Source organism: Vidua chalybeata, chromosome Z (assembly GCF_026979565.1).
Source record: "Vidua chalybeata isolate OUT-0048 chromosome Z, bVidCha1 merged haplotype, whole genome shotgun sequence".
NCBI classification, from domain to species: Eukaryota; Metazoa; Chordata; class Aves; order Passeriformes; family Viduidae; genus Vidua; species Vidua chalybeata.
This window is the reverse complement of record NC_071570.1, coordinates 36915157-36941379: the sequence shown is the minus strand read 5'-3', so window position 1 is coordinate 36941379 and position 26223 is coordinate 36915157. Positions and strand designations below refer to the sequence as shown.

The following is a 26223-nucleotide window of genomic DNA, read 5'->3' as shown; positions in this document are numbered from 1 at the left end:
TTCCCCTCTGCATCTCACACAGCCCAGCTCCAGCTTTCTGCTCCTTGATCCTCTTTGAGTTCTTTGGGGAGGGAACTGCCACATCCCCCATGATCTAAGTCACGATCTCAGGTCTCCTTGATGTGATTAGCACTGGACAGCCATCCTTCCCACAACATCCTATCCTCTCTGTCCAGACCTTCCTGATTCTGGGCAGCATCCCAAATGAGCTCGTAGAGGAGTTTCTGCATGTCACTCCTCACTAGCGTGTCCTTATTCTGGTGAAGGAAAGCCTTGTTAATGGCCACTGCTGGGAAAGCAGGCTGAGGCTGGCACAAACAGCTCCTGCACTGCAGTGCAAGTTGCTCAGAGCTCCTCTACCAGCCCCAGACCTGCTCCCAGCTCTGTGCATTCTACCCCAACAGAAACATCCGCAACAGCCAAGGACTTACTGCTTTTGGAAATACATTTATTTATATGCTACCACTATCAGTAAAATAATCGTTATCCTCTAATATAAAGTATCACTATCACTAAAAGTGTCACTACCACTAAAAGTATCACTGCAGGTGTCACCATCCCTATCACTATTTATAACTCTCACTATCACTAATCATGGTCCCCTAATATAAAGTGTTCCTGCTGGTACTGGTAGCAGGGGCACCAGAATGGTGTGGGCTGAGGTGAGTCCAGGGAAATCCAGTGGTCCCGTGAAGAAGCACCGTCAGCCAGAGCACAGAAGGAACACATGGGCAGAGGTGAGCGGTCTGTGCCCATGTTCTTGTACACCTGGGCAAGCTCTGCTGCAAAGACCTCAGGAAACAGGCGGCAGCTTGATTCTGCTTCACGTCTAGGCAGACCACAGCTTTCCCTGGAAGAGTCCCAGTCCTGTCTTGTTGCCTCCTTGTCTTCCTGAGTCCTGCTGTAGAAACAGATTTCCAAGACTCCTCATAGATATGAATTTGGAGCACAGTTAAAGCATTGCACTGCAGCGGTTTCCACAGAGCCTTGCTAGGAGCTGCCTGGGCACTCCAGCCTGGTGCAAACCCTTCATTGCCAATGGCAGCAATGAATAACTCACATGTCTCGCTTCAGCAGCCTGGTACATGATTATGTACCCAACCACTGCTGCAAGCAGCAGCAGAGCCGAGACTGCTACAGATGCTAGAATGTAGTTCTTGCTAAATTCCCACTGTCCAGCAGTCTTGGCTTTTTGCCCAGCAGCTGACCCTGGCAGGACAAAAGACAATGTGAGAGACAATGTTTGTACTCTGCACTAGGGATAATCCCACAGTGTGCTTTAGATGCCCAAGGATTATTGTCTTCAGAGATCTGTTCCTCTGGCTCTGGTGTCTCAGCACAAAGGAACAAGAGGGATCCCATAAAGTTCCCATGGAGAAGAGCCCAGTGTGTGCCAGGGAGCAGCTGCACCAGCACAGTTCCTATCTCTTCTTCCAAGCTGCAGGCCAGGGCTGTGTGCTGGGCGCTGCAACTCATCCCTGGAGGGCACTGCAGGGATATAGCAGAAAAGCTGCTCTTCTTCCAAGACAGCATCGCTCAAGCACTCACATGAATATTCCCCAGGCTCAGCAAGTGTGCTGGTGTCCTCTGTTGGTTCTCTTTCTTCATCTGAGCCTGGCAGGCTGCCATTTTCTTCCATAGGGAAGGTCTCCAGCACAGTCTCAGAATCCGTCTCTTCAGAAAAAAACACTGGACACTGTAACCAGAAGCCACTGTCCCTTTCCAAGAGCACAGTACCGTGGCCGGGCATTCTGGCAAGTGGCAGTGAGGAGCCTGCTGTCCCCCAAGACAAGAGGAATCCATAGCCAGATTTTCTGCAGTGCAACAAGAAATGCAGACCCAAACCAGCCAAGACTTAATCAACCAAATGACCCACAGAAGGAATACCTCCAGGTTCACCCTCACACTTGGGGTCCAGCTTCAGCCCATCCCTGAGCCTGAGGTTTGGCAGGGGCAGCCAAGATTTTGTGGGATAGCATTTCTGCCTCCATGCTGTGCTGAGTGTGAGGCGAACACAAATTCAGCACAGGCCTTTTCCCCACATCTGGATGCCAGTGTCTGCACACAGCAGCTCTGGCCAGTAATGGTACAATTGCAGCAGCATCTGGAGATGCCCCTGGCAATCGTCTGGAAGCAGAGCTGTGAGCAGACGCTGTGCTGGACCATCTCTATGGCTCACTCCAGGAGGTGTGAAATGGTGTGAAATCCCTGCAGCACTTCTGGCTGTCCAGGATACAGCACATCCCTCCAGGAACCAAAAGCTCAGCTTCCCAGGTCCCAGGGTTAACAGAGTGGGATATACTAACCAGATGGGGCTTCATGCAAGGTGTTCAGGAGCTCCTCTGAAACATCTGGGAATCCTTCAGGGAATTCTTCAGGAACCTTGTCATAATTATTCCCTATTGTTAGATTTATGAAAGGATGTCATACCTATGAAGGTGTATTTCTCATGAATAACACAGGGAAAAGGAGAAAGGAGTGCTCATTCTCGTGAAGGCGGTAGAGACTGATGACTCACGCTTGAGGTACCAGCTCGGAATCAGCATGGTATTTGGCTCCAGCTCAGGGGCTGAAAGAGTTCTCTCTGTGTCCACAACTACAACCAAACACCCACAAGAATTTACCATCACATGCACTGCCCTCATGGTCATACCTCAAGGCCTGGATGTGGAAGGTATTGACAGGGCACGCACAAGCAGGTGTGTGTTCTCACAGCTGCAGGGGGGTCTGGCTGCCCTTGGGACACTGAGCTGGCAGCTCTCACATGAAGTGAAAAGCCATGGCGTGCACACATGACCTGTGGGGGCCTCAGCCCTGAAGCCAGGCCGGGAAGCTGGATAACCAGAGCTGAGTGATGGACAACCAGAGCCGAGTGATAGATAACCAGAGCTGAGTGATGGATAAGCACTGCTGTGGTTCTGGGCCTGAACTGCCACTTCCCACCTCCTTGCTCCTTAGGACTCTCTCTCCATGCTGCACCCTAAAGCAGCTGCAGCCCCTCCCACCTCCCCTGGTGTGTCTGCCCCACTGCCTGCACCGTGGTGGCTTCCTGGCTCAGCCAGCCCCAGTCCTGGCCCCACTGCCATCAGCCAGGGCTATGTGCTGGCCCCTGCCTGCCTACCTGCTCCCTGCCCAGGTGTTGGAGCACTCTGGGCATTCTGGGCTTGCAGGGCCAGGAGAAAGAGGAGCAGGAGGTAGTGGCCCAGGACCATGATTCTGCTGCTCCTGCCACTGCTGCTGCTGCTGCTGCAGTGTTGCCCAGAGCGAGCACTGAAGAGCAGCAGTGGGGCTCTGGAACCTCACATCAAACAGGGCTCTGTGACCTCATAACATAGTGGTGTCTGTGAACTCCCCAATGTACACCCACATTGCATGTGAATTCCTGGACCCGCCCTCTATTGATTTCCTTATTCTGCATAGGAATGGAAGGAGCAAAATGGAGAAGGGTTGATGTATTCTGGGAGGCAGCACTGTGCATGGGAATGCAGAGGCACTCAGGTCCTATTCTTCATAAATCCCCATCAGCAGCCCTGTATGAAGGCTGCTGTAAAAAACTCAATTGTGTCTTTCTTTGGTAGTATTTTTGTCTGACAGCATTCTGGCAAGAAACCTGTTTTCCCCATTACTTGTGCTACAGTTTCATGATCTTTGATGGCAGCACTGCTTCCATCCTCCACTGTCATGCAAACATGTGTTTGCAGTGCTCATGCTTCTCCCAGGTGAGCCTAGTATATTCCCTTTCCACTTCCAAACCTACGTAAAGCCCTCTTAAGGAGCCCCACTAACTCCTGAGCCAAGATCCTTTTTCCCTTGGAGGCAGGTGTAGCCCATGTGCCACCATCAGGCCTGGTGTCCTGTGGAGTAACCCACAGTCAAAGCCCTACACTTCTGTTGGGCACACCAGGGTGCCAGGTATTCACCTCTAGAACCTTTCTGTGTCTGGGTCACTGCAAGTGGCAGAAGTAAATACCACATGCGGCCCAGATCCCTCAAGCAGTCATCCAGAGGCCCTGAGCTCCCTCTTGCTTGTCCTCAGACCCCAGGTGGTAATGCCATGGGAGACACACAAATGTGTCAGTTCCTGCAGGTAACAGTTAACACGGGTAGCCTTTTAGCTTAGCAGCTCTTCTGGGAAGGAAATATTCAGGATTTACGTGCGCCAGGCACGCTACGCTAGAATCTCTTGGAAAGCCTTCTAGAGCACCTTTGGTATAATTGCCCCTGAAGCACCAGTTAACCCCCAGGTGTTTAGAGCTGCAAGCACAGAGGCACGGACAGATTTCCCCCTTTAGGGTGTCTCTCCAAGGCTCATAAGCAGACTCCAACCGACAAGCCGCATCAGCTTGGCCAATGCCATCCTCTGGAATTGAGCACAGATCACAGCCCACCTTGAAGGCTGTGGCACATAATGATAAGCAGAGGGCCGTACCAGGCTGGAGGATGTCTTGGTGACATCTCCTGCCCAGAAGCCAGGCAGGCTGCCCAGCTGCCTCGGCATTGAGTCTGAGTGCTATCTCGGGCCCTCTATTCCTGCCCGAGGGGTGGCACCGATGAACACTGCCCTTCTTTGTTCCTTTAACGGGTTATACACCCAGTCTCTCCTTTAACGCACTCGAGGCATTGCGCTGCTCGGCGGCTCGTCACCAGCTGTGGGACCAGTGCCCCGAGACCTGTGCTGCTGCTGAAGCCGCCTGCCGCGTGTGTGGCACGGCACGGAGGCAGCGCTGCCCGGGGCCCGCGGCCTCCTTGCCCCCTGCTGCCGCCATTTCGCACGGGGCCGTGAGGGGCGGGCACGCGGTTGTGGGGCTGTGCCCGCCCCGCAGCTCCAGCTGCTCCCGCTGGCTCGGAGCAACCACTGCAGCAGGAAAACACCTCTGGATTTATTGGGCTGCAGCAAAAACCGCCCCTGGGTTTCCCCTTGTGTGTTGCTCTGTCCAGTTGCCAGTCTCTTGGTTTCCCAAGAGAACCCCTGTTCTTTCCCATTGTGGCCATGAGGGGCGGGAACGGGGCTGTGGGGCTGTGCCCGCCCCGCCTCCCGGGCCGCAGCTCCAGCTGCTCCCGCTGGCGCGGAGCGCCCCCGCTCCGGCCCGAGGGCCGAGGCGCCTCTCCCGGGCCCGATTCGCCGCTGCTGCAGGAGAGCTCTCCGCCGTGTCCCGGCTGCCGGGGCAGCTCGCCTGGGAGTCTGAGCTGAGCGTGGCACAGGGAGCAGAGCCGAGAAATAAAGACAGAAGAGACAGGGACAGGAAGCAGAACGGAGAGGCAACGAGAGCAAAAGAGGGGCAGGGAATGGGAGCAGAGCTGCAGGAAGACGCAGCAGGGAAAGAGGAAGAGACGCAGAATGAGCAGAAAGGAGCAGAATGAGTAGGAGAGAACGAAGTCTGGGTTGGGGCGGGATGGAGATTGTTGAAGAAGCTTTGGATAGACAGCAAGACAGAGAGGGAGTGGGAGAGAACAGGAATATAGCGAGAAACCAAGGGACTGGCGACTGAACAGAACAACACACAAGGAGAAACCCAGGGGTGGTTGTTGCTGCAGCCCCTTGTATGCAGAGGTGTTTTCCTGCTGCAGTGGCACGTCAGCTCCCTCAGAAGCAGCCCGGGCATTTCAGAAATAGCACTGCAGGGCATGGGCATGCATGTGTCCCACATGTGCATCTCAGTTCACATGTGCATCTGCAGGGCTGCAAGTGTGGATGTCTATATCACAAGAGTTTGCAAGGCTTGGTTCAAGTGTTGAGGCACAGCTCTCTTCTGAAAAGAGCTTGGGCTGCCCTCTCAGGAGGTGGGGTATCTCAGAGGCTGCTAAGAGCCCCATGAGAGACAGCCCAGAGGTGGAGCTGGAGCTGCTGTGGAGAGGAGAGGGACAAGGGTGAGGAGCTCAGTGGTTCCTCTTCAGCACTTCAAAGGGAATAGCATTGTCTTGGGACAGTCTTTACTGCCTGAGCTAAAAGTGTAAGAACCCCTCCAAAACCCCACAGTGTCCAGAGATGCCGTCAAGCATCTCTCTGGCAATTGCTGCTGGCAATATCCTCCCCACACACTGCAGGCAACAATCAGCCTCAGAGCCTGTGCCGTGATTCTGGACAACAGCTTTGCTGCACTCACACCTCCAGCTTTGGCTGTAGGTGGCCAAGCTGGAGCAGGCATGAGGAAAGGCCTGCGGGACCACAGTGAATCTGACTCATCATCCCAGGGCAGCTATTCCATCATGCTGGTTTCTTGCACTGCCTCACTTTCTTCATCTGAGGCGGGCACTCTGTCACTTCTTTCTACCTCAACGGCCTTCTTCACAGTCCTACATTCCGTTACTTTAGAAATTGAGCAGGAAATGCCCAGGTCTGTATTGCTTTGGTCTTAATCTCCCTGAAACAAAAGCCAAGTCCCAAAACAGCAACTAAGGAGCCACACACAGCCTGCAACTGCCGCACTTGCTCAAGCAAAAGCCCAGAGCAAACTTCCCAAGCTTTGCTCCACCTTCGGCTTTTTTCCCATAGTGAGTGGGAAAATACTGTGTTTTTTATTATAACTGCTCTCTCTGTTATCAATATAATTTTTAGTAATGCTCCTGTGACTAGTATCGCATTCCTTCCCCTCTGCATCTCACACAGCCCAGCTCCAGCTTTCTGCTCCTTGATCCTCTTTGAGTTCTTTGGGGAGGGAACTGCCACATCCCCCATGATCTAAGTCACGATCTCAGGTCTCCTTGATGTGATTAGCACTGGACAGCCATCCTTCCCACAACATCCTATCCTCTCTGTCCAGACCTTCCTGATTCTGGGCAGCATCCCAAATGAGCTCGTAGAGGAGTTTCTGCATGTCACTCCTCACTAGCGTGTCCTTATTCTGGTGAAGGAAAGCCTTGTTACTGGCCACTGCTGGGAAAGCAGGCTGAGGCTGGCACAAACAGCTCCTGCACTGCAGTGCAAGTTGCTCAGAGCTCCTCTACCAGCCCCAGACCTGCTCCCAGCTCTGTGCATTCTACCCCAACAGAAACATCCGCAACAGCCAAGGACTTACTGCTTTTGGAAATACATTTATTTATATGCTACCACTATCAGTAAAATAATCGTTATCCTCTAATATAAAGTATCACTATCACTAAAAGTGTCACTACCACTAAAAGTATCACTGCAGGTGTCACCATCCCTATCACTATTTATAACTCTCACTATCACTAATCATGGTCCCCTAATATAAAGTGTTCCTGCTGGTACTGGTAGCAGGGGCACCAGAATGGTGTGGGCTGAGGTGAGTCCAGGGAAATCCAGTGGTCCCGTGAAGAAGCACCGTCAGCCAGAGCACAGAAGGAACACATGGGCAGAGGTGAGCGGTCTGTGCCCATGTTCTTGTACACCTGGGCAAGCTCTGCTGCAAAGACCTCAGGAAACAGGCGGCAGCTTGATTCTGCTTCACGTCTAGGCAGACCACAGCTTTCCCTGGAAGAGTCCCAGTCCTGTCTTGTTGCCTCCTTGTCTTCCTGAGTCCTGCTGTAGAAACAGATTTCCAAGACTCCTCATAGATATGAATTTGGAGCACAGTTAAAGCATTGCACTGCAGCGGTTTCCACAGAGCCTTGCTAGGAGCTGCCTGGGCACTCCAGCCTGGTGCAAACCCTTCATTGCCAATGGCAGCAATGAATAACTCACATGTCTCGCTTCAGCAGCCTGGTACATGATTATGTACCCAACCACTGCTGCAAGCAGCAGCAGAGCCGAGACTGCTACAGATGCTAGAATGTAGTTCTTGCTAAATTCCCACTGTCCAGCAGTCTTGGCTTTTTGCCCAGCAGCTGACCCTGGCAGGACAAAAGACAATGTGAGAGACAATGTTTGTACTCTGCACTAGGGATAATCCCACAGTGTGCTTTAGATGCCCAAGGATTATTGTCTTCAGAGATCTGTTCCTCTGGCTCTGGTGTCTCAGCACAAAGGAACAAGAGGGATCCCATAAAGTTCCCATGGAGAAGAGCCCAGTGTGTGCCAGGGAGCAGCTGCACCAGCACAGTTCCTATCTCTTCTTCCAAGCTGCAGGCCAGGGCTGTGTGCTGGGCGCTGCAACTCATCCCTGGAGGGCACTGCAGGGATATAGCAGAAAAGCTGCTCTTCTTCCAAGACAGCATCGCTCAAGCACTCACATGAATATTCCCCAGGCTCAGCAAGTGTGCTGGTGTCCTCTGTTGGTTCTCTTTCTTCATCTGAGCCTGGCAGGCTGCCATTTTCTTCCATAGGGAAGGTCTCCAGCACAGTCTCAGAATCCGTCTCTTCAGAAAAAAACACTGGACACTGTAACCAGAAGCCACTGTCCCTTTCCAAGAGCACAGTACCGTGGCCGGGCATTCTGGCAAGTGGCAGTGAGGAGCCTGCTGTCCCCCAAGACAAGAGGAATCCATAGCCAGATTTTCTGCAGTGCAACAAGAAATGCAGACCCAAACCAGCCAAGACTTAATCAACCAAATGACCCACAGAAGGAATACCTCCAGGTTCACCCTCACACTTGGGGTCCAGCTTCAGCCCATCCCTGAGCCTGAGGTTTGGCAGGGGCAGCCAAGATTTTGTGGGATAGCATTTCTGCCTCCATGCTGTGCTGAGTGTGAGGCGAACACAAATTCAGCACAGGCCTTTTCCCCACATCTGGATGCCAGTGTCTGCACACAGCAGCTCTGGCCAGTAATGGTACAATTGCAGCAGCATCTGGAGATGCCCCTGGCAATCGTCTGGAAGCAGAGCTGTGAGCAGACGCTGTGCTGGACCATCTCTATGGCTCACTCCAGGAGGTGTGAAATGGTGTGAAATCCCTGCAGCACTTCTGGCTGTCCAGGATACAGCACATCCCTCCAGGAACCAAAAGCTCAGCTTCCCAGGTCCCAGGGTTAACAGAGTGGGATATACTAACCAGATGGGGCTTCATGCAAGGTGTTCAGGAGCTCCTCTGAAACATCTGGGAATCCTTCAGGGAATTCTTCAGGAACCTTGTCATAATTATTCCCTATTGTTAGATTTATGAAAGGATGTCATACCTATGAAGGTGTATTTCTCATGAATAACACAGGGAAAAGGAGAAAGGAGTGCTCATTCTCGTGAAGGCGGTAGAGACTGATGACTCACGCTTGAGGTACCAGCTCGGAATCAGCATGGTATTTGGCTCCAGCTCAGGGGCTGAAAGAGTTCTCTCTGTGTCCACAACTACAACCAAACACCCACAAGAATTTACCATCACATGCACTGCCCTCATGGTCATACCTCAAGGCCTGGATGTGGAAGGTATTGACAGGGCACGCACAAGCAGGTGTGTGTTCTCACAGCTGCAGGGGGGTCTGGCTGCCCTTGGGACACTGAGCTGGCAGCTCTCACATGAAGTGAAAAGCCATGGCGTGCACACATGACCTGTGGGGGCCTCAGCCCTGAAGCCAGGCCGGGAAGCTGGATAACCAGAGCTGAGTGATGGACAACCAGAGCCGAGTGATAGATAACCAGAGCTGAGTGATGGATAAGCACTGCTGTGGTTCTGGGCCTGAACTGCCACTTCCCACCTCCTTGCTCCTTAGGACTCTCTCTCCATGCTGCACCCTAAAGCAGCTGCAGCCCCTCCCACCTCCCCTGGTGTGTCTGCCCCACTGCCTGCACCGTGGTGGCTTCCTGGCTCAGCCAGCCCCAGTCCTGGCCCCACTGCCATCAGCCAGGGCTATGTGCTGGCCCCTGCCTGCCTACCTGCTCCCTGCCCAGGTGTTGGAGCACTCTGGGCATTCTGGGCTTGCAGGGCCAGGAGAAAGAGGAGCAGGAGGTAGTGGCCCAGGACCATGATTCTGCTGCTCCTGCCACTGCTGCTGCTGCTGCTGCAGTGTTGCCCAGAGCGAGCACTGAAGAGCAGCAGTGGGGCTCTGGAACCTCACATCAAACAGGGCTCTGTGACCTCATAACATAGTGGTGTCTGTGAACTCCCCAATGTACACCCACATTGCATGTGAATTCCTGGACCCGCCCTCTATTGATTTCCTTATTCTGCATAGGAATGGAAGGAGCAAAATGGAGAAGGGTTGATGTATTCTGGGAGGCAGCACTGTGCATGGGAATGCAGAGGCACTCAGGTCCTATTCTTCATAAATCCCCATCAGCAGCCCTGTATGAAGGCTGCTGTAAAAAACTCAATTGTGTCTTTCTTTGGTAGTATTTTTGTCTGACAGCATTCTGGCAAGAAACCTGTTTTCCCCATTACTTGTGCTACAGTTTCATGATCTTTGATGGCAGCACTGCTTCCATCCTCCACTGTCATGCAAACATGTGTTTGCAGTGCTCATGCTTCTCCCAGGTGAGCCTAGTATATTCCCTTTCCACTTCCAAACCTACGTAAAGCCCTCTTAAGGAGCCCCACTAACTCCTGAGCCAAGATCCTTTTTCCCTTGGAGGCAGGTGTAGCCCATGTGCCACCATCAGGCCTGGTGTCCTGTGGAGTAACCCACAGTCAAAGCCCTACACTTCTGTTGGGCACACCAGGGTGCCAGGTATTCACCTCTAGAACCTTTCTGTGTCTGGGTCACTGCAAGTGGCAGAAGTAAATACCACATGCGGCCCAGATCCCTCAAGCAGTCATCCAGAGGCCCTGAGCTCCCTCTTGCTTGTCCTCAGACACCAGGTGGTAATGCCATGGGAGACACACAAATGTGTCAGTTCCTGCAGGTAACAGTTAACACGGGTAGCCTTTTAGCTTAGCAGCTCTTCTGGGAAGGAAATATTCAGGATTTACGTGCGCCAGGCACGCTACGCTAGAATCTCTTGGAAAGCCTTCTAGAGCACCTTTGGTATAATTGCCCCTGAAGCACCAGTTAACCCCCAGGTGTTTAGAGCTGCAAGCACAGAGGCACGGACAGATTTCCCCCTTTAGGGTGTCTCTCCAAGGCTCATAAGCAGACTCCAACCGACAAGCCGCATCAGCTTGGCCAATGCCATCCTCTGGAATTGAGCACAGATCACAGCCCACCTTGAAGGCTGTGGCACATAATGATAAGCAGAGGGCCGTACCAGGCTGGAGGATGTCTTGGTGACATCTCCTGCCCAGAAGCCAGGCAGGCTGCCCAGCTGCCTCGGCATTGAGTCTGAGTGCTATCTCGGGCCCTCTATTCCTGCCCGAGGGGTGGCACCGATGAACACTGCCCTTCTTTGTTCCTTTAACGGGTTATACACCCAGTCTCTCCTTTAACGCACTCGAGGCATTGCGCTGCTCGGCGGCTCGTCACCAGCTGTGGGACCAGTGCCCCGAGACCTGTGCTGCTGCTGAAGCCGCCTGCCGCGTGTGTGGCACGGCACGGAGGCAGCGCTGCCCGGGGCCCGCGGCCTCCTTGCCCCCTGCTGCCGCCATTTCGCACGGGGCCGTGAGGGGCGGGCACGCGGTTGTGGGGCTGTGCCCGCCCCGCAGCTCCAGCTGCTCCCGCTGGCTCGGAGCAACCACTGCAGCAGGAAAACACCTCTGGATTTATTGGGCTGCAGCAAAAACCGCCCCTGGGTTTCCCCTTGTGTGTTGCTCTGTCCAGTTGCCAGTCTCTTGGTTTCCCAAGAGAACCCCTGTTCTTTCCCATTGTGGCCATGAGGGGCGGGAACGGGGCTGTGGGGCTGTGCCCGCCCCGCCTCCCGGGCCGCAGCTCCAGCTGCTCCCGCTGGCGCGGAGCGCCCCCGCTCCGGCCCGAGGGCCGAGGCGCCTCTCCCGGGCCCGATTCGCCGCTGCTGCAGGAGAGCTCTCCGCCGTGTCCCGGCTGCCGGGGCAGCTCGCCTGGGAGTCTGAGCTGAGCGTGGCACAGGGAGCAGAGCCGAGAAATAAAGACAGAAGAGACAGGGACAGGAAGCAGAACGGAGAGGCAACGAGAGCAAAAGAGGGGCAGGGAATGGGAGCAGAGCTGCAGGAAGACGCAGCAGGGAAAGAGGAAGAGACGCAGAATGAGCAGAAAGGAGCAGAATGAGTAGGAGAGAACGAAGTCTGGGTTGGGGCGGGATGGAGATTGTTGAAGAAGCTTTGGATAGACAGCAAGACAGAGAGGGAGTGGGAGAGAACAGGAATATAGCGAGAAACCAAGGGACTGGCGACTGAACAGAACAACACACAAGGAGAAACCCAGGGGTGGTTGTTGCTGCAGCCCCTTGTATGCAGAGGTGTTTTCCTGCTGCAGTGGCACGTCAGCTCCCTCAGAAGCAGCCCGGGCATTTCAGAAATAGCACTGCAGGGCATGGGCATGCATGTGTCCCACATGTGCATCTCAGTTCACATGTGCATCTGCAGGGCTGCAAGTGTGGATGTCTATATCACAAGAGTTTGCAAGGCTTGGTTCAAGTGTTGAGGCACAGCTCTCTTCTGAAAAGAGCTTGGGCTGCCCTCTCAGGAGGTGGGGTATCTCAGAGGCTGCTAAGAGCCCCATGAGAGACAGCCCAGAGGTGGAGCTGGAGCTGCTGTGGAGAGGAGAGGGACAAGGGTGAGGAGCTCAGTGGTTCCTCTTCAGCACTTCAAAGGGAATAGCATTGTCTTGGGACAGTCTTTACTGCCTGAGCTAAAAGTGTAAGAACCCCTCCAAAACCCCACAGTGTCCAGAGATGCCGTCAAGCATCTCTCTGGCAATTGCTGCTGGCAATATCCTCCCCACACACTGCAGGCAACAATCAGCCTCAGAGCCTGTGCCGTGATTCTGGACAACAGCTTTGCTGCACTCACACCTCCAGCTTTGGCTGTAGGTGGCCAAGCTGGAGCAGGCATGAGGAAAGGCCTGCGGGACCACAGTGAATCTGACTCATCATCCCAGGGCAGCTATTCCATCATGCTGGTTTCTTGCACTGCCTCACTTTCTTCATCTGAGGCGGGCACTCTGTCACTTCTTTCTACCTCAACGGCCTTCTTCACAGTCCTACATTCCGTTACTTTAGAAATTGAGCAGGAAATGCCCAGGTCTGTATTGCTTTGGTCTTAATCTCCCTGAAACAAAAGCCAAGTCCCAAAACAGCAACTAAGGAGCCACACACAGCCTGCAACTGCCGCACTTGCTCAAGCAAAAGCCCAGAGCAAACTTCCCAAGCTTTGCTCCACCTTCGGCTTTTTTCCCATAGTGAGTGGGAAAATACTGTGTTTTTTATTATAACTGCTCTCTCTGTTATCAATATAATTTTTAGTAATGCTCCTGTGACTAGTATCGCATTCCTTCCCCTCTGCATCTCACACAGCCCAGCTCCAGCTTTCTGCTCCTTGATCCTCTTTGAGTTCTTTGGGGAGGGAACTGCCACATCCCCCATGATCTAAGTCACGATCTCAGGTCTCCTTGATGTGATTAGCACTGGACAGCCATCCTTCCCACAACATCCTATCCTCTCTGTCCAGACCTTCCTGATTCTGGGCAGCATCCCAAATGAGCTCGTAGAGGAGTTTCTGCATGTCACTCCTCACTAGCGTGTCCTTATTCTGGTGAAGGAAAGCCTTGTTACTGGCCACTGCTGGGAAAGCAGGCTGAGGCTGGCACAAACAGCTCCTGCACTGCAGTGCAAGTTGCTCAGAGCTCCTCTACCAGCCCCAGACCTGCTCCCAGCTCTGTGCATTCTACCCCAACAGAAACATCCGCAACAGCCAAGGACTTACTGCTTTTGGAAATACATTTATTTATATGCTACCACTATCAGTAAAATAATCGTTATCCTCTAATATAAAGTATCACTATCACTAAAAGTGTCACTACCACTAAAAGTATCACTGCAGGTGTCACCATCCCTATCACTATTTATAACTCTCACTATCACTAATCATGGTCCCCTAATATAAAGTGTTCCTGCTGGTACTGGTAGCAGGGGCACCAGAATGGTGTGGGCTGAGGTGAGTCCAGGGAAATCCAGTGGTCCCGTGAAGAAGCACCGTCAGCCAGAGCACAGAAGGAACACATGGGCAGAGGTGAGCGGTCTGTGCCCATGTTCTTGTACACCTGGGCAAGCTCTGCTGCAAAGACCTCAGGAAACAGGCGGCAGCTTGATTCTGCTTCACGTCTAGGCAGACCACAGCTTTCCCTGGAAGAGTCCCAGTCCTGTCTTGTTGCCTCCTTGTCTTCCTGAGTCCTGCTGTAGAAACAGATTTCCAAGACTCCTCATAGATATGAATTTGGAGCACAGTTAAAGCATTGCACTGCAGCGGTTTCCACAGAGCCTTGCTAGGAGCTGCCTGGGCACTCCAGCCTGGTGCAAACCCTTCATTGCCAATGGCAGCAATGAATAACTCACATGTCTCGCTTCAGCAGCCTGGTACATGATTATGTACCCAACCACTGCTGCAAGCAGCAGCAGAGCCGAGACTGCTACAGATGCTAGAATGTAGTTCTTGCTAAATTCCCACTGTCCAGCAGTCTTGGCTTTTTGCCCAGCAGCTGACCCTGGCAGGACAAAAGACAATGTGAGAGACAATGTTTGTACTCTGCACTAGGGATAATCCCACAGTGTGCTTTAGATGCCCAAGGATTATTGTCTTCAGAGATCTGTTCCTCTGGCTCTGGTGTCTCAGCACAAAGGAACAAGAGGGATCCCATAAAGTTCCCATGGAGAAGAGCCCAGTGTGTGCCAGGGAGCAGCTGCACCAGCACAGTTCCTATCTCTTCTTCCAAGCTGCAGGCCAGGGCTGTGTGCTGGGCGCTGCAACTCATCCCTGGAGGGCACTGCAGGGATATAGCAGAAAAGCTGCTCTTCTTCCAAGACAGCATCGCTCAAGCACTCACATGAATATTCCCCAGGCTCAGCAAGTGTGCTGGTGTCCTCTGTTGGTTCTCTTTCTTCATCTGAGCCTGGCAGGCTGCCATTTTCTTCCATAGGGAAGGTCTCCAGCACAGTCTCAGAATCCGTCTCTTCAGAAAAAAACACTGGACACTGTAACCAGAAGCCACTGTCCCTTTCCAAGAGCACAGTACCGTGGCCGGGCATTCTGGCAAGTGGCAGTGAGGAGCCTGCTGTCCCCCAAGACAAGAGGAATCCATAGCCAGATTTTCTGCAGTGCAACAAGAAATGCAGACCCAAACCAGCCAAGACTTAATCAACCAAATGACCCACAGAAGGAATACCTCCAGGTTCACCCTCACACTTGGGGTCCAGCTTCAGCCCATCCCTGAGCCTGAGGTTTGGCAGGGGCAGCCAAGATTTTGTGGGATAGCATTTCTGCCTCCATGCTGTGCTGAGTGTGAGGCGAACACAAATTCAGCACAGGCCTTTTCCCCACATCTGGATGCCAGTGTCTGCACACAGCAGCTCTGGCCAGTAATGGTACAATTGCAGCAGCATCTGGAGATGCCCCTGGCAATCGTCTGGAAGCAGAGCTGTGAGCAGACGCTGTGCTGGACCATCTCTATGGCTCACTCCAGGAGGTGTGAAATGGTGTGAAATCCCTGCAGCACTTCTGGCTGTCCAGGATACAGCACATCCCTCCAGGAACCAAAAGCTCAGCTTCCCAGGTCCCAGGGTTAACAGAGTGGGATATACTAACCAGATGGGGCTTCATGCAAGGTGTTCAGGAGCTCCTCTGAAACATCTGGGAATCCTTCAGGGAATTCTTCAGGAACCTTGTCATAATTATTCCCTATTGTTAGATTTATGAAAGGATGTCATACCTATGAAGGTGTATTTCTCATGAATAACACAGGGAAAAGGAGAAAGGAGTGCTCATTCTCGTGAAGGCGGTAGAGACTGATGACTCACGCTTGAGGTACCAGCTCGGAATCAGCATGGTATTTGGCTCCAGCTCAGGGGCTGAAAGAGTTCTCTCTGTGTCCACAACTACAACCAAACACCCACAAGAATTTACCATCACATGCACTGCCCTCATGGTCATACCTCAAGGCCTGGATGTGGAAGGTATTGACAGGGCACGCACAAGCAGGTGTGTGTTCTCACAGCTGCAGGGGGGTCTGGCTGCCCTTGGGACACTGAGCTGGCAGCTCTCACATGAAGTGAAAAGCCATGGCGTGCACACATGACCTGTGGGGGCCTCAGCCCTGAAGCCAGGCCGGGAAGCTGGATAACCAGAGCTGAGTGATGGACAACCAGAGCCGAGTGATAGATAACCAGAGCTGAGTGATGGATAAGCACTGCTGTGGTTCTGGGCCTGAACTGCCACTTCCCACCTCCTTGCTCCTTAGGACTCTCTCTCCATGCTGCACCCTAAAGCAGCTGCAGCCCCTCCCACCTCCCCTGGTGTGTCTGCCCCACTGCCTGCACCGTGGTGGCTTCCTGGCTCAGCCAGCCCCAGTCCTGGCCCCACTGCCATCAGCCAGGGCTATGTGCTGGCCCCTGCCTGCCTACCTGCTCCCTGCCCAGGTGTTGGAGCACTCTGGGCATTCTGGGCTTGCAGGGCCAGGAGAAAGAGGAGCAGGAGGTAGTGGCCCAGGACCATGATTCTGCTGCTCCTGCCACTGCTGCTGCTGCTGCTGCAGTGTTGCCCAGAGCGAGCACTGAAGAGCAGCAGTGGGGCTCTGGAACCTCACATCAAACAGGGCTCTGTGACCTCATAACATAGTGGTGTCTGTGAACTCCCCAATGTACACCCACATTGCATGTGAATTCCTGGACCCGCCCTCTATTGATTTCCTTATTCTGCATAGGAATGGAAGGAGCAAAATGGAGAAGGGTTGATGTATTCTGGGAGGCAGCACTGTGCATGGGAATGCAGAGGCACTCAGGTCCTATTCTTCATAAATCCCCATCAGCAGCCCTGTATGAAGGCTGCTGTAAAAAACTCAATTGTGTCTTTCTTTGGTAGTATTTTTGTCTGACAGCATTCTGGCAAGAAACCTGTTTTCCCCATTACTTGTGCTACAGTTTCATGATCTTTGATGGCAGCACTGCTTCCATCCTCCACTGTCATGCAAACATGTGTTTGCAGTGCTCATGCTTCTCCCAGGTGAGCCTAGTATATTCCCTTTCCACTTCCAAACCTACGTAAAGCCCTCTTAAGGAGCCCCACTAACTCCTGAGCCAAGATCCTTTTTCCCTTGGAGGCAGGTGTAGCCCATGTGCCACCATCAGGCCTGGTGTCCTGTGGAGTAACCCACAGTCAAAGCCCTACACTTCTGTTGGGCACACCAGGGTGCCAGGTATTCACCTCTAGAACCTTTCTGTGTCTGGGTCACTGCAAGTGGCAGAAGTAAATACCACATGCGGCCCAGATCCCTCAAGCAGTCATCCAGAGGCCCTGAGCTCCCTCTTGCTTGTCCTCAGACCCCAGGTGGTAATGCCATGGGAGACACACAAATGTGTCAGTTCCTGCAGGTAACAGTTAACACGGGTAGCCTTTTAGCTTAGCAGCTCTTCTGGGAAGGAAATATTCAGGATTTACGTGCGCCAGGCACGCTACGCTAGAATCTCTTGGAAAGCCTTCTAGAGCACCTTTGGTATAATTGCCCCTGAAGCACCAGTTAACCCCCAGGTGTTTAGAGCTGCAAGCACAGAGGCACGGACAGATTTCCCCCTTTAGGGTGTCTCTCCAAGGCTCATAAGCAGACTCCAACCGACAAGCCGCATCAGCTTGGCCAATGCCATCCTCTGGAATTGAGCACAGATCACAGCCCACCTTGAAGGCTGTGGCACATAATGATAAGCAGAGGGCCGTACCAGGCTGGAGGATGTCTTGGTGACATCTCCTGCCCAGAAGCCAGGCAGGCTGCCCAGCTGCCTCGGCATTGAGTCTGAGTGCTATCTCGGGCCCTCTATTCCTGCCCGAGGGGTGGCACCGATGAACACTGCCCTTCTTTGTTCCTTTAACGGGTTATACACCCAGTCTCTCCTTTAACGCACTCGAGGCATTGCGCTGCTCGGCGGCTCGTCACCAGCTGTGGGACCAGTGCCCCGAGACCTGTGCTGCTGCTGAAGCCGCCTGCCGCGTGTGTGGCACGGCACGGAGGCAGCGCTGCCCGGGGCCCGCGGCCTCCTTGCCCCCTGCTGCCGCCATTTCGCACGGGGCCGTGAGGGGCGGGCACGCGGTTGTGGGGCTGTGCCCGCCCCGCAGCTCCAGCTGCTCCCGCTGGCTCGGAGCAACCACTGCAGCAGGAAAACACCTCTGGATTTATTGGGCTGCAGCAAAAACCGCCCCTGGGTTTCCCCTTGTGTGTTGCTCTGTCCAGTTGCCAGTCTCTTGGTTTCCCAAGAGAACCCCTGTTCTTTCCCATTGTGGCCATGAGGGGCGGGAACGGGGCTGTGGGGCTGTGCCCGCCCCGCCTCCCGGGCCGCAGCTCCAGCTGCTCCCGCTGGCGCGGAGCGCCCCCGCTCCGGCCCGAGGGCCGAGGCGCCTCTCCCGGGCCCGATTCGCCGCTGCTGCAGGAGAGCTCTCCGCCGTGTCCCGGCTGCCGGGGCAGCTCGCCTGGGAGTCTGAGCTGAGCGTGGCACAGGGAGCAGAGCCGAGAAATAAAGACAGAAGAGACAGGGACAGGAAGCAGAACGGAGAGGCAACGAGAGCAAAAGAGGGGCAGGGAATGGGAGCAGAGCTGCAGGAAGACGCAGCAGGGAAAGAGGAAGAGACGCAGAATGAGCAGAAAGGAGCAGAATGAGTAGGAGAGAACGAAGTCTGGGTTGGGGCGGGATGGAGATTGTTGAAGAAGCTTTGGATAGACAGCAAGACAGAGAGGGAGTGGGAGAGAACAGGAATATAGCGAGAAACCAAGGGACTGGCGACTGAACAGAACAACACACAAGGAGAAACCCAGGGGTGGTTGTTGCTGCAGCCCCTTGTATGCAGAGGTGTTTTCCTGCTGCAGTGGCACGTCAGCTCCCTCAGAAGCAGCCCGGGCATTTCAGAAATAGCACTGCAGGGCATGGGCATGCATGTGTCCCACATGTGCATCTCAGTTCACATGTGCATCTGCAGGGCTGCAAGTGTGGATGTCTATATCACAAGAGTTTGCAAGGCTTGGTTCAAGTGTTGAGGCACAGCTCTCTTCTGAAAAGAGCTTGGGCTGCCCTCTCAGGAGGTGGGGTATCTCAGAGGCTGCTAAGAGCCCCATGAGAGACAGCCCAGAGGTGGAGCTGGAGCTGCTGTGGAGAGGAGAGGGACAAGGGTGAGGAGCTCAGTGGTTCCTCTTCAGCACTTCAAAGGGAATAGCATTGTCTTGGGACAGTCTTTACTGCCTGAGCTAAAAGTGTAAGAACCCCTCCAAAACCCCACAGTGTCCAGAGATGCCGTCAAGCATCTCTCTGGCAATTGCTGCTGGCAATATCCTCCCCACACACTGCAGGCAACAATCAGCCTCAGAGCCTGTGCCGTGATTCTGGACAACAGCTTTGCTGCACTCACACCTCCAGCTTTGGCTGTAGGTGGCCAAGCTGGAGCAGGCATGAGGAAAGGCCTGCGGGACCACAGTGAATCTGACTCATCATCCCAGGGCAGCTATTCCATCATGCTGGTTTCTTGCACTGCCTCACTTTCTTCATCTGAGGCGGGCACTCTGTCACTTCTTTCTACCTCAACGGCCTTCTTCACAGTCCTACATTCCGTTACTTTAGAAATTGAGCAGGAAATGCCCAGGTCTGTATTGCTTTGGTCTTAATCTCCCTGAAACAAAAGCCAAGTCCCAAAACAGCAACTAAGGAGCCACACACAGCCTGCAACTGCCGCACTTGCTCAAGCAAAAGCCCAGAGCAAACTTCCCAAGCTTTGCTCCACCTTCGGCTTTTTTCCCATAGTGAGTGGGAAAATACTGTGTTTTTTATTATAACTGCTCTCTCTGTTATCAATATAATTTTTAGTAATGCTCCTGTGACTAGTATCGCATTCCTTCCCCTCTGCATCTCACACAGCCCAGCTCCAGCTTTCTGCTCCTTGATCCTCTTTGAGTTCTTTGGGGAGGGAACTGCCACATCCCCCATGATCTAAGTCACGATCTCAGGTCTCCTTGATGTGATTAGCACTGGACAGCCATCCTTCCCACAACATCCTATCCTCTCTGTCCAGACCTTCCTGATTCTGGGCAGCATCCCAAATGAGCTCGTAGAGGAGTTTCTGCATGTCACTCCTCACTAGCGTGTCCTTATTCTGGTGAAGGAAAGCCTTGTTAATGGCCACTGCTGGGAAAGCAGGCTGAGGCTGGCACAAACAGCTCCTGCACTGCAGTGCAAGTTGCTCAGAGCTCCTCTACCAGCCCCAGACCTGCTCCCAGCTCTGTGCATTCTACCCCAACAGAAACATCCGCAACAGCCAAGGACTTACTGCTTTTGGAAATACATTTATTTATATGCTACCACTATCAGTAAAATAATCGTTATCCTCTAATATAAAGTATCACTATCACTAAAAGTGTCACTACCACTAAAAGTATCACTGCAGGTGTCACCATCCCTATCACTATTTATAACTCTCACTATCACTAATCATGGTCCCCTAATATAAAGTGTTCCTGCTGGTACTGGTAGCAGGGGCACCAGAATGGTGTGGGCTGAGGTGAGTCCAGGGAAATCCAGTGGTCCCGTGAAGAAGCACCGTCAGCCAGAGCACAGAAGGAACACATGGGCAGAGGTGAGCGGTCTGTGCCCATGTTCTTGTACACCTGGGCAAGCTCTGCTGCAAAGACCTCAGGAAACAGGCGGCAGCTTGATTCTGCTTCACGTCTAGGCAGACCACAGCTTTCCCTGGAAGAGTCCCAGTCCTGTCTTGTTGCCTCCTTGTCTTCCTGAGTCCTGCTGTAGAAACAGATTTCCAAGACTCCTCATAGATATGAATTTGGAGCACAGTTAAAGCATTGCACTGCAGCGGTTTCCACAGAGCCTTGCTAGGAGCTGCCTGGGCACTCCAGCCTGGTGCAAACCCTTCATTGCCAATGGCAGCAATGAATAACTCACATGTCTCGCTTCAGCAGCCTGGTACATGATTATGTACCCAACCACTGCTGCAAGCAGCAGCAGAGCCGAGACTGCTACAGATGCTAGAATGTAGTTCTTGCTAAATTCCCACTGTCCAGCAGTCTTGGCTTTTTGCCCAGCAGCTGACCCTGGCAGGACAAAAGACAATGTGAGAGACAATGTTTGTACTCTGCACTAGGGATAATCCCACAGTGTGCTTTAGATGCCCAAGGATTATTGTCTTCAGAGATCTGTTCCTCTGGCTCTGGTGTCTCAGCACAAAGGAACAAGAGGGATCCCATAAAGTTCCCATGGAGAAGAGCCCAGTGTGTGCCAGGGAGCAGCTGCACCAGCACAGTTCCTATCTCTTCTTCCAAGCTGCAGGCCAGGGCTGTGTGCTGGGCGCTGCAACTCATCCCTGGAGGGCACTGCAGGGATATAGCAGAAAAGCTGCTCTTCTTCCAAGACAGCATCGCTCAAGCACTCACATGAATATTCCCCAGGCTCAGCAAGTGTGCTGGTGTCCTCTGTTGGTTCTCTTTCTTCATCTGAGCCTGGCAGGCTGCCATTTTCTTCCATAGGGAAGGTCTCCAGCACAGTCTCAGAATCCGTCTCTTCAGAAAAAAACACTGGACACTGTAACCAGAAGCCACTGTCCCTTTCCAAGAGCACAGTACCGTGGCCGGGCATTCTGGCAAGTGGCAGTGAGGAGCCTGCTGTCCCCCAAGACAAGAGGAATCCATAGCCAGATTTTCTGCAGTGCAACAAGAAATGCAGACCCAAACCAGCCAAGACTTAATCAACCAAATGACCCACAGAAGGAATACCTCCAGGTTCACCCTCACACTTGGGGTCCAGCTTCAGCCCATCCCTGAGCCTGAGGTTTGGCAGGGGCAGCCAAGATTTTGTGGGATAGCATTTCTGCCTCCATGCTGTGCTGAGTGTGAGGCGAACACAAATTCAGCACAGGCCTTTTCCCCACATCTGGATGCCAGTGTCTGCACACAGCAGCTCTGGCCAGTAATGGTACAATTGCAGCAGCATCTGGAGATGCCCCTGGCAATCGTCTGGAAGCAGAGCTGTGAGCAGACGCTGTGCTGGACCATCTCTATGGCTCACTCCAGGAGGTGTGAAATGGTGTGAAATCCCTGCAGCACTTCTGGCTGTCCAGGATACAGCACATCCCTCCAGGAACCAAAAGCTCAGCTTCCCAGGTCCCAGGGTTAACAGAGTGGGATATACTAACCAGATGGGGCTTCATGCAAGGTGTTCAGGAGCTCCTCTGAAACATCTGGGAATCCTTCAGGGAATTCTTCAGGAACCTTGTCATAATTATTCCCTATTGTTAGATTTATGAAAGGATGACATACCTATGAAGGTGTATTTCTCATGAATAACACAGGGAAAAGGAGAAAGGAGTGCTCATTCTCGTGAAGGCGGTAGAGACTGATGACTCACGCTTGAGGTACCAGCTCGGAATCAGCATGGTATTTGGCTCCAGCTCAGGGGCTGAAAGAGTTCTCTCTGTGTCCACAACTACAACCAAACACCCACAAGAATTTACCATCACATGCACTGCCCTCATGGTCATACCTCAAGGCCTGGATGTGGAAGGTATTGACAGGGCACGCACAAGCAGGTGTGTGTTCTCACAGCTGCAGGGGGGTCTGGCTGCCCTTGGGACACTGAGCTGGCAGCTCTCACATGAAGTGAAAAGCCATGGCGTGCACACATGACCTGTGGGGGCCTCAGCCCTGAAGCCAGGCCGGGAAGCTGGATAACCAGAGCTGAGTGATGGACAACCAGAGCCGAGTGATAGATAACCAGAGCTGAGTGATGGATAAGCACTGCTGTGGTTCTGGGCCTGAACTGCCACTTCCCACCTCCTTGCTCCTTAGGACTCTCTCTCCATGCTGCACCCTAAAGCAGCTGCAGCCCCTCCCACCTCCCCTGGTGTGTCTGCCCCACTGCCTGCACCGTGGTGGCTTCCTGGCTCAGCCAGCCCCAGTCCTGGCCCCACTGCCATCAGCCAGGGCTATGTGCTGGCCCCTGCCTGCCTACCTGCTCCCTGCCCAGGTGTTGGAGCACTCTGGGCATTCTGGGCTTGCAGGGCCAGGAGAAAGAGGAGCAGGAGGTAGTGGCCCAGGACCATGATTCTGCTGCTCCTGCCACTGCTGCTGCTGCTGCTGCAGTGTTGCCCAGAGCGAGCACTGAAGAGCAGCAGTGGGGCTCTGGAACCTCACATCAAACAGGGCTCTGTGACCTCATAACATAGTGGTGTCTGTGAACTCCCCAATGTACACCCACATTGCATGTGAATTCCTGGACCCGCCCTCTATTGATTTCCTTATTCTGCATAGGAATGGAAGGAGCAAAATGGAGAAGGGTTGATGTATTCTGGGAGGCAGCACTGTGCATGGGAATGCAGAGGCACTCAGGTCCTATTCTTCATAAATCCCCATCAGCAGCCCTGTATGAAGGCTGCTGTAAAAAACTCAATTGTGTCTTTCTTTGGTAGTATTTTTGTCTGACAGCATTCTGGCAAGAAACCTGTTTTCCCCATTACTTGTGCTACAGTTTCATGATCTTTGATGGCAGCACTGCTTCCATCCTCCACTGTCATGCAAACATGTGTTTGCAGTGCTCATGCTTCTCCCAGGTGAGCCTAGTATATTCCCTTTCCACTTCCAAACCTACGTAAAGCCCTCTTAAGGAGCCCCACTAACTCCTGAGCCAAGATCCTTTTTCCCTTGGAGGCAGGTGTAGCCCATGTGCCACCATCAGGCCTGGTGTCCTGTGGAGTAACCCACAGTCAAAGCCCTACACTTCTGTTGGGCACACCAGGGTGCCAGGTATTCACCTCTAGAACCTTTCTGTGTCTGGGTCACTGCAAGTGGCAGAAGTAAATACCACATGCGGCCCAGATCCCTCAAGCAGTCATCCAGAGGCCCTGAGCTCCCTCTTGCTTGTCCTCAGACCCCAGGTGGTAATGCCATGGGAGACACACAAATGTGTCAGTTCCTGCAGGTAACAGTTAACACGGGTAGCCTTTTAGCTTAGCAGCTCTTCTGGGAAGGAAATATTCAGGATTTACGTGCGCCAGGCACGCTACGCTAGAATCTCTTGGAAAGCCTTCTAGAGCACCTTTGGTATAATTGCCCCTGAAGCACCAGTTAACCCCCAGGTGTTTAGAGCTGCAAGCACAGAGGCACGGACAGATTTCCCCCTTTAGGGTGTCTCTCCAAGGCTCATAAGCAGACTCCAACCGACAAGCCGCATCAGCTTGGCCAATGCCATCCTCTGGAATTGAGCACAGATCACAGCCCACCTTGAAGGCTGTGGCACATAATGATAAGCAGAGGGCCGTACCAGGCTGGAGGATGTCTTGGTGACATCTCCTGCCCAGAAGCCAGGCAGGCTGCCCAGCTGCCTCGGCATTGAGTCTGAGTGCTATCTCGGGCCCTCTATTCCTGCCCGAGGGGTGGCACCGATGAACACTGCCCTTCTTTGTTCCTTTAACGGGTTATACACCCAGTCTCTCCTTTAACGCACTCGAGGCATTGCGCTGCTCGGCGGCTCGTCACCAGCTGTGGGACCAGTGCCCCGAGACCTGTGCTGCTGCTGAAGCCGCCTGCCGCGTGTGTGGCACGGCACGGAGGCAGCGCTGCCCGGGGCCCGCGGCCTCCTTGCCCCCTGCTGCCGCCATTTCGCACGGGGCCGTGAGGGGCGGGCACGCGGTTGTGGGGCTGTGCCCGCCCCGCAGCTCCAGCTGCTCCCGCTGGCTCGGAGCAACCACTGCAGCAGGAAAACACCTCTGGATTTATTGGGCTGCAGCAAAAACCGCCCCTGGGTTTCCCCTTGTGTGTTGCTCTGTCCAGTTGCCAGTCTCTTGGTTTCCCAAGAGAACCCCTGTTCTTTCCCATTGTGGCCATGAGGGGCGGGAACGGGGCTGTGGGGCTGTGCCCGCCCCGCCTCCCGGGCCGCAGCTCCAGCTGCTCCCGCTGGCGCGGAGCGCCCCCGCTCCGGCCCGAGGGCCGAGGCGCCTCTCCCGGGCCCGATTCGCCGCTGCTGCAGGAGAGCTCTCCGCCGTGTCCCGGCTGCCGGGGCAGCTCGCCTGGGAGTCTGAGCTGAGCGTGGCACAGGGAGCAGAGCCGAGAAATAAAGACAGAAGAGACAGGGACAGGAAGCAGAACGGAGAGGCAACGAGAGCAAAAGAGGGGCAGGGAATGGGAGCAGAGCTGCAGGAAGACGCAGCAGGGAAAGAGGAAGAGACGCAGAATGAGCAGAAAGGAGCAGAATGAGTAGGAGAGAACGAAGTCTGGGTTGGGGCGGGATGGAGATTGTTGAAGAAGCTTTGGATAGACAGCAAGACAGAGAGGGAGTGGGAGAGAACAGGAATATAGCGAGAAACCAAGGGACTGGCGACTGAACAGAACAACACACAAGGAGAAACCCAGGGGTGGTTGTTGCTGCAGCCCCTTGTATGCAGAGGTGTTTTCCTGCTGCAGTGGCACGTCAGCTCCCTCAGAAGCAGCCCGGGCATTTCAGAAATAGCACTGCAGGGCATGGGCATGCATGTGTCCCACATGTGCATCTCAGTTCACATGTGCATCTGCAGGGCTGCAAGTGTGGATGTCTATATCACAAGAGTTTGCAAGGCTTGGTTCAAGTGTTGAGGCACAGCTCTCTTCTGAAAAGAGCTTGGGCTGCCCTCTCAGGAGGTGGGGTATCTCAGAGGCTGCTAAGAGCCCCATGAGAGACAGCCCAGAGGTGGAGCTGGAGCTGCTGTGGAGAGGAGAGGGACAAGGGTGAGGAGCTCAGTGGTTCCTCTTCAGCACTTCAAAGGGAATAGCATTGTCTTGGGACAGTCTTTACTGCCTGAGCTAAAAGTGTAAGAACCCCTCCAAAACCCCACAGTGTCCAGAGATGCCGTCAAGCATCTCTCTGGCAATTGCTGCTGGCAATATCCTCCCCACACACTGCAGGCAACAATCAGCCTCAGAGCCTGTGCCGTGATTCTGGACAACAGCTTTGCTGCACTCACACCTCCAGCTTTGGCTGTAGGTGGCCAAGCTGGAGCAGGCATGAGGAAAGGCCTGCGGGACCACAGTGAATCTGACTCATCATCCCAGGGCAGCTATTCCATCATGCTGGTTTCTTGCACTGCCTCACTTTCTTCATCTGAGGCGGGCACTCTGTCACTTCTTTCTACCTCAACGGCCTTCTTCACAGTCCTACATTCCGTTACTTTAGAAATTGAGCAGGAAATGCCCAGGTCTGTATTGCTTTGGTCTTAATCTCCCTGAAACAAAAGCCAAGTCCCAAAAACAGCAACTAAGGAGCCACACACAGCCTGCAACTGCCGCACTTGCTCAAGCAAAAGCCCAGAGCAAACTTCCCAAGCTTTG

At 53.6% G+C, this 26223-nt stretch overlaps 2 protein-coding genes across 19 annotated transcripts; both read right to left on the bottom strand.

The window, feature by feature from the left end:
- Positions 1–427: 427 nt before the first annotated feature.
- Positions 428–19992, bottom strand: LOC128802462 (uncharacterized). 15 transcript variants are annotated; one of them, XR_008435450.1, is made up of 11 exons: positions 16292–19992; positions 15689–15766; positions 14719–15569; positions 9707–14379; positions 9104–9181; positions 8134–8984; positions 7646–7794; positions 3122–7483; positions 2519–2596; positions 1549–2399; positions 428–1209 (listed from the first exon to the last, which is right to left on the bottom strand). XR_008435450.1 is itself a non-coding variant. In XM_053968867.1 (6 exons), the coding sequence occupies exons 1-6, from the start codon at positions 3210–3212 to the stop codon at positions 830–832; spliced, it is 606 nt and encodes a 201-aa protein (XP_053824842.1). In that variant the 5' UTR covers positions 3213–6511; the 3' UTR covers positions 428–829. The 15 variants fall into 15 exon arrangements, 4 of the variants coding, with proteins under 4 accessions (XP_053824842.1, XP_053824841.1, XP_053824843.1 ...); XR_008435446.1 differs by having other exon boundaries at positions 3122–7794; positions 8134–8399; positions 8892–8984; XR_008435449.1 differs by having other exon boundaries at positions 3122–7794; positions 9707–14068; positions 14231–14379.
- A 190-nt stretch (positions 19993–20182) lies between these two features.
- Positions 20183–26111, bottom strand: LOC128802463 (uncharacterized). 4 transcript variants are annotated; one of them, XM_053968872.1, is made up of 6 exons: positions 22877–26105; positions 22274–22351; positions 22062–22154; positions 21304–21429; positions 20816–20964; positions 20183–20653 (listed from the first exon to the last, which is right to left on the bottom strand). In XM_053968872.1, the coding sequence occupies exons 1-6, from the start codon at positions 22965–22967 to the stop codon at positions 20585–20587; spliced, it is 606 nt and encodes a 201-aa protein (XP_053824847.1). In that variant the 5' UTR covers positions 22968–26105; the 3' UTR covers positions 20183–20584. The 4 variants fall into 4 exon arrangements, with proteins under 4 accessions (XP_053824847.1, XP_053824846.1, XP_053824848.1 ...); XM_053968871.1 differs by having other exon boundaries at positions 20183–20656; positions 22877–26102; XM_053968873.1 differs by having other exon boundaries at positions 20183–20964; positions 21304–21569; positions 22877–26111.
- Positions 26112–26223: the final 112 nt, after the last annotated feature.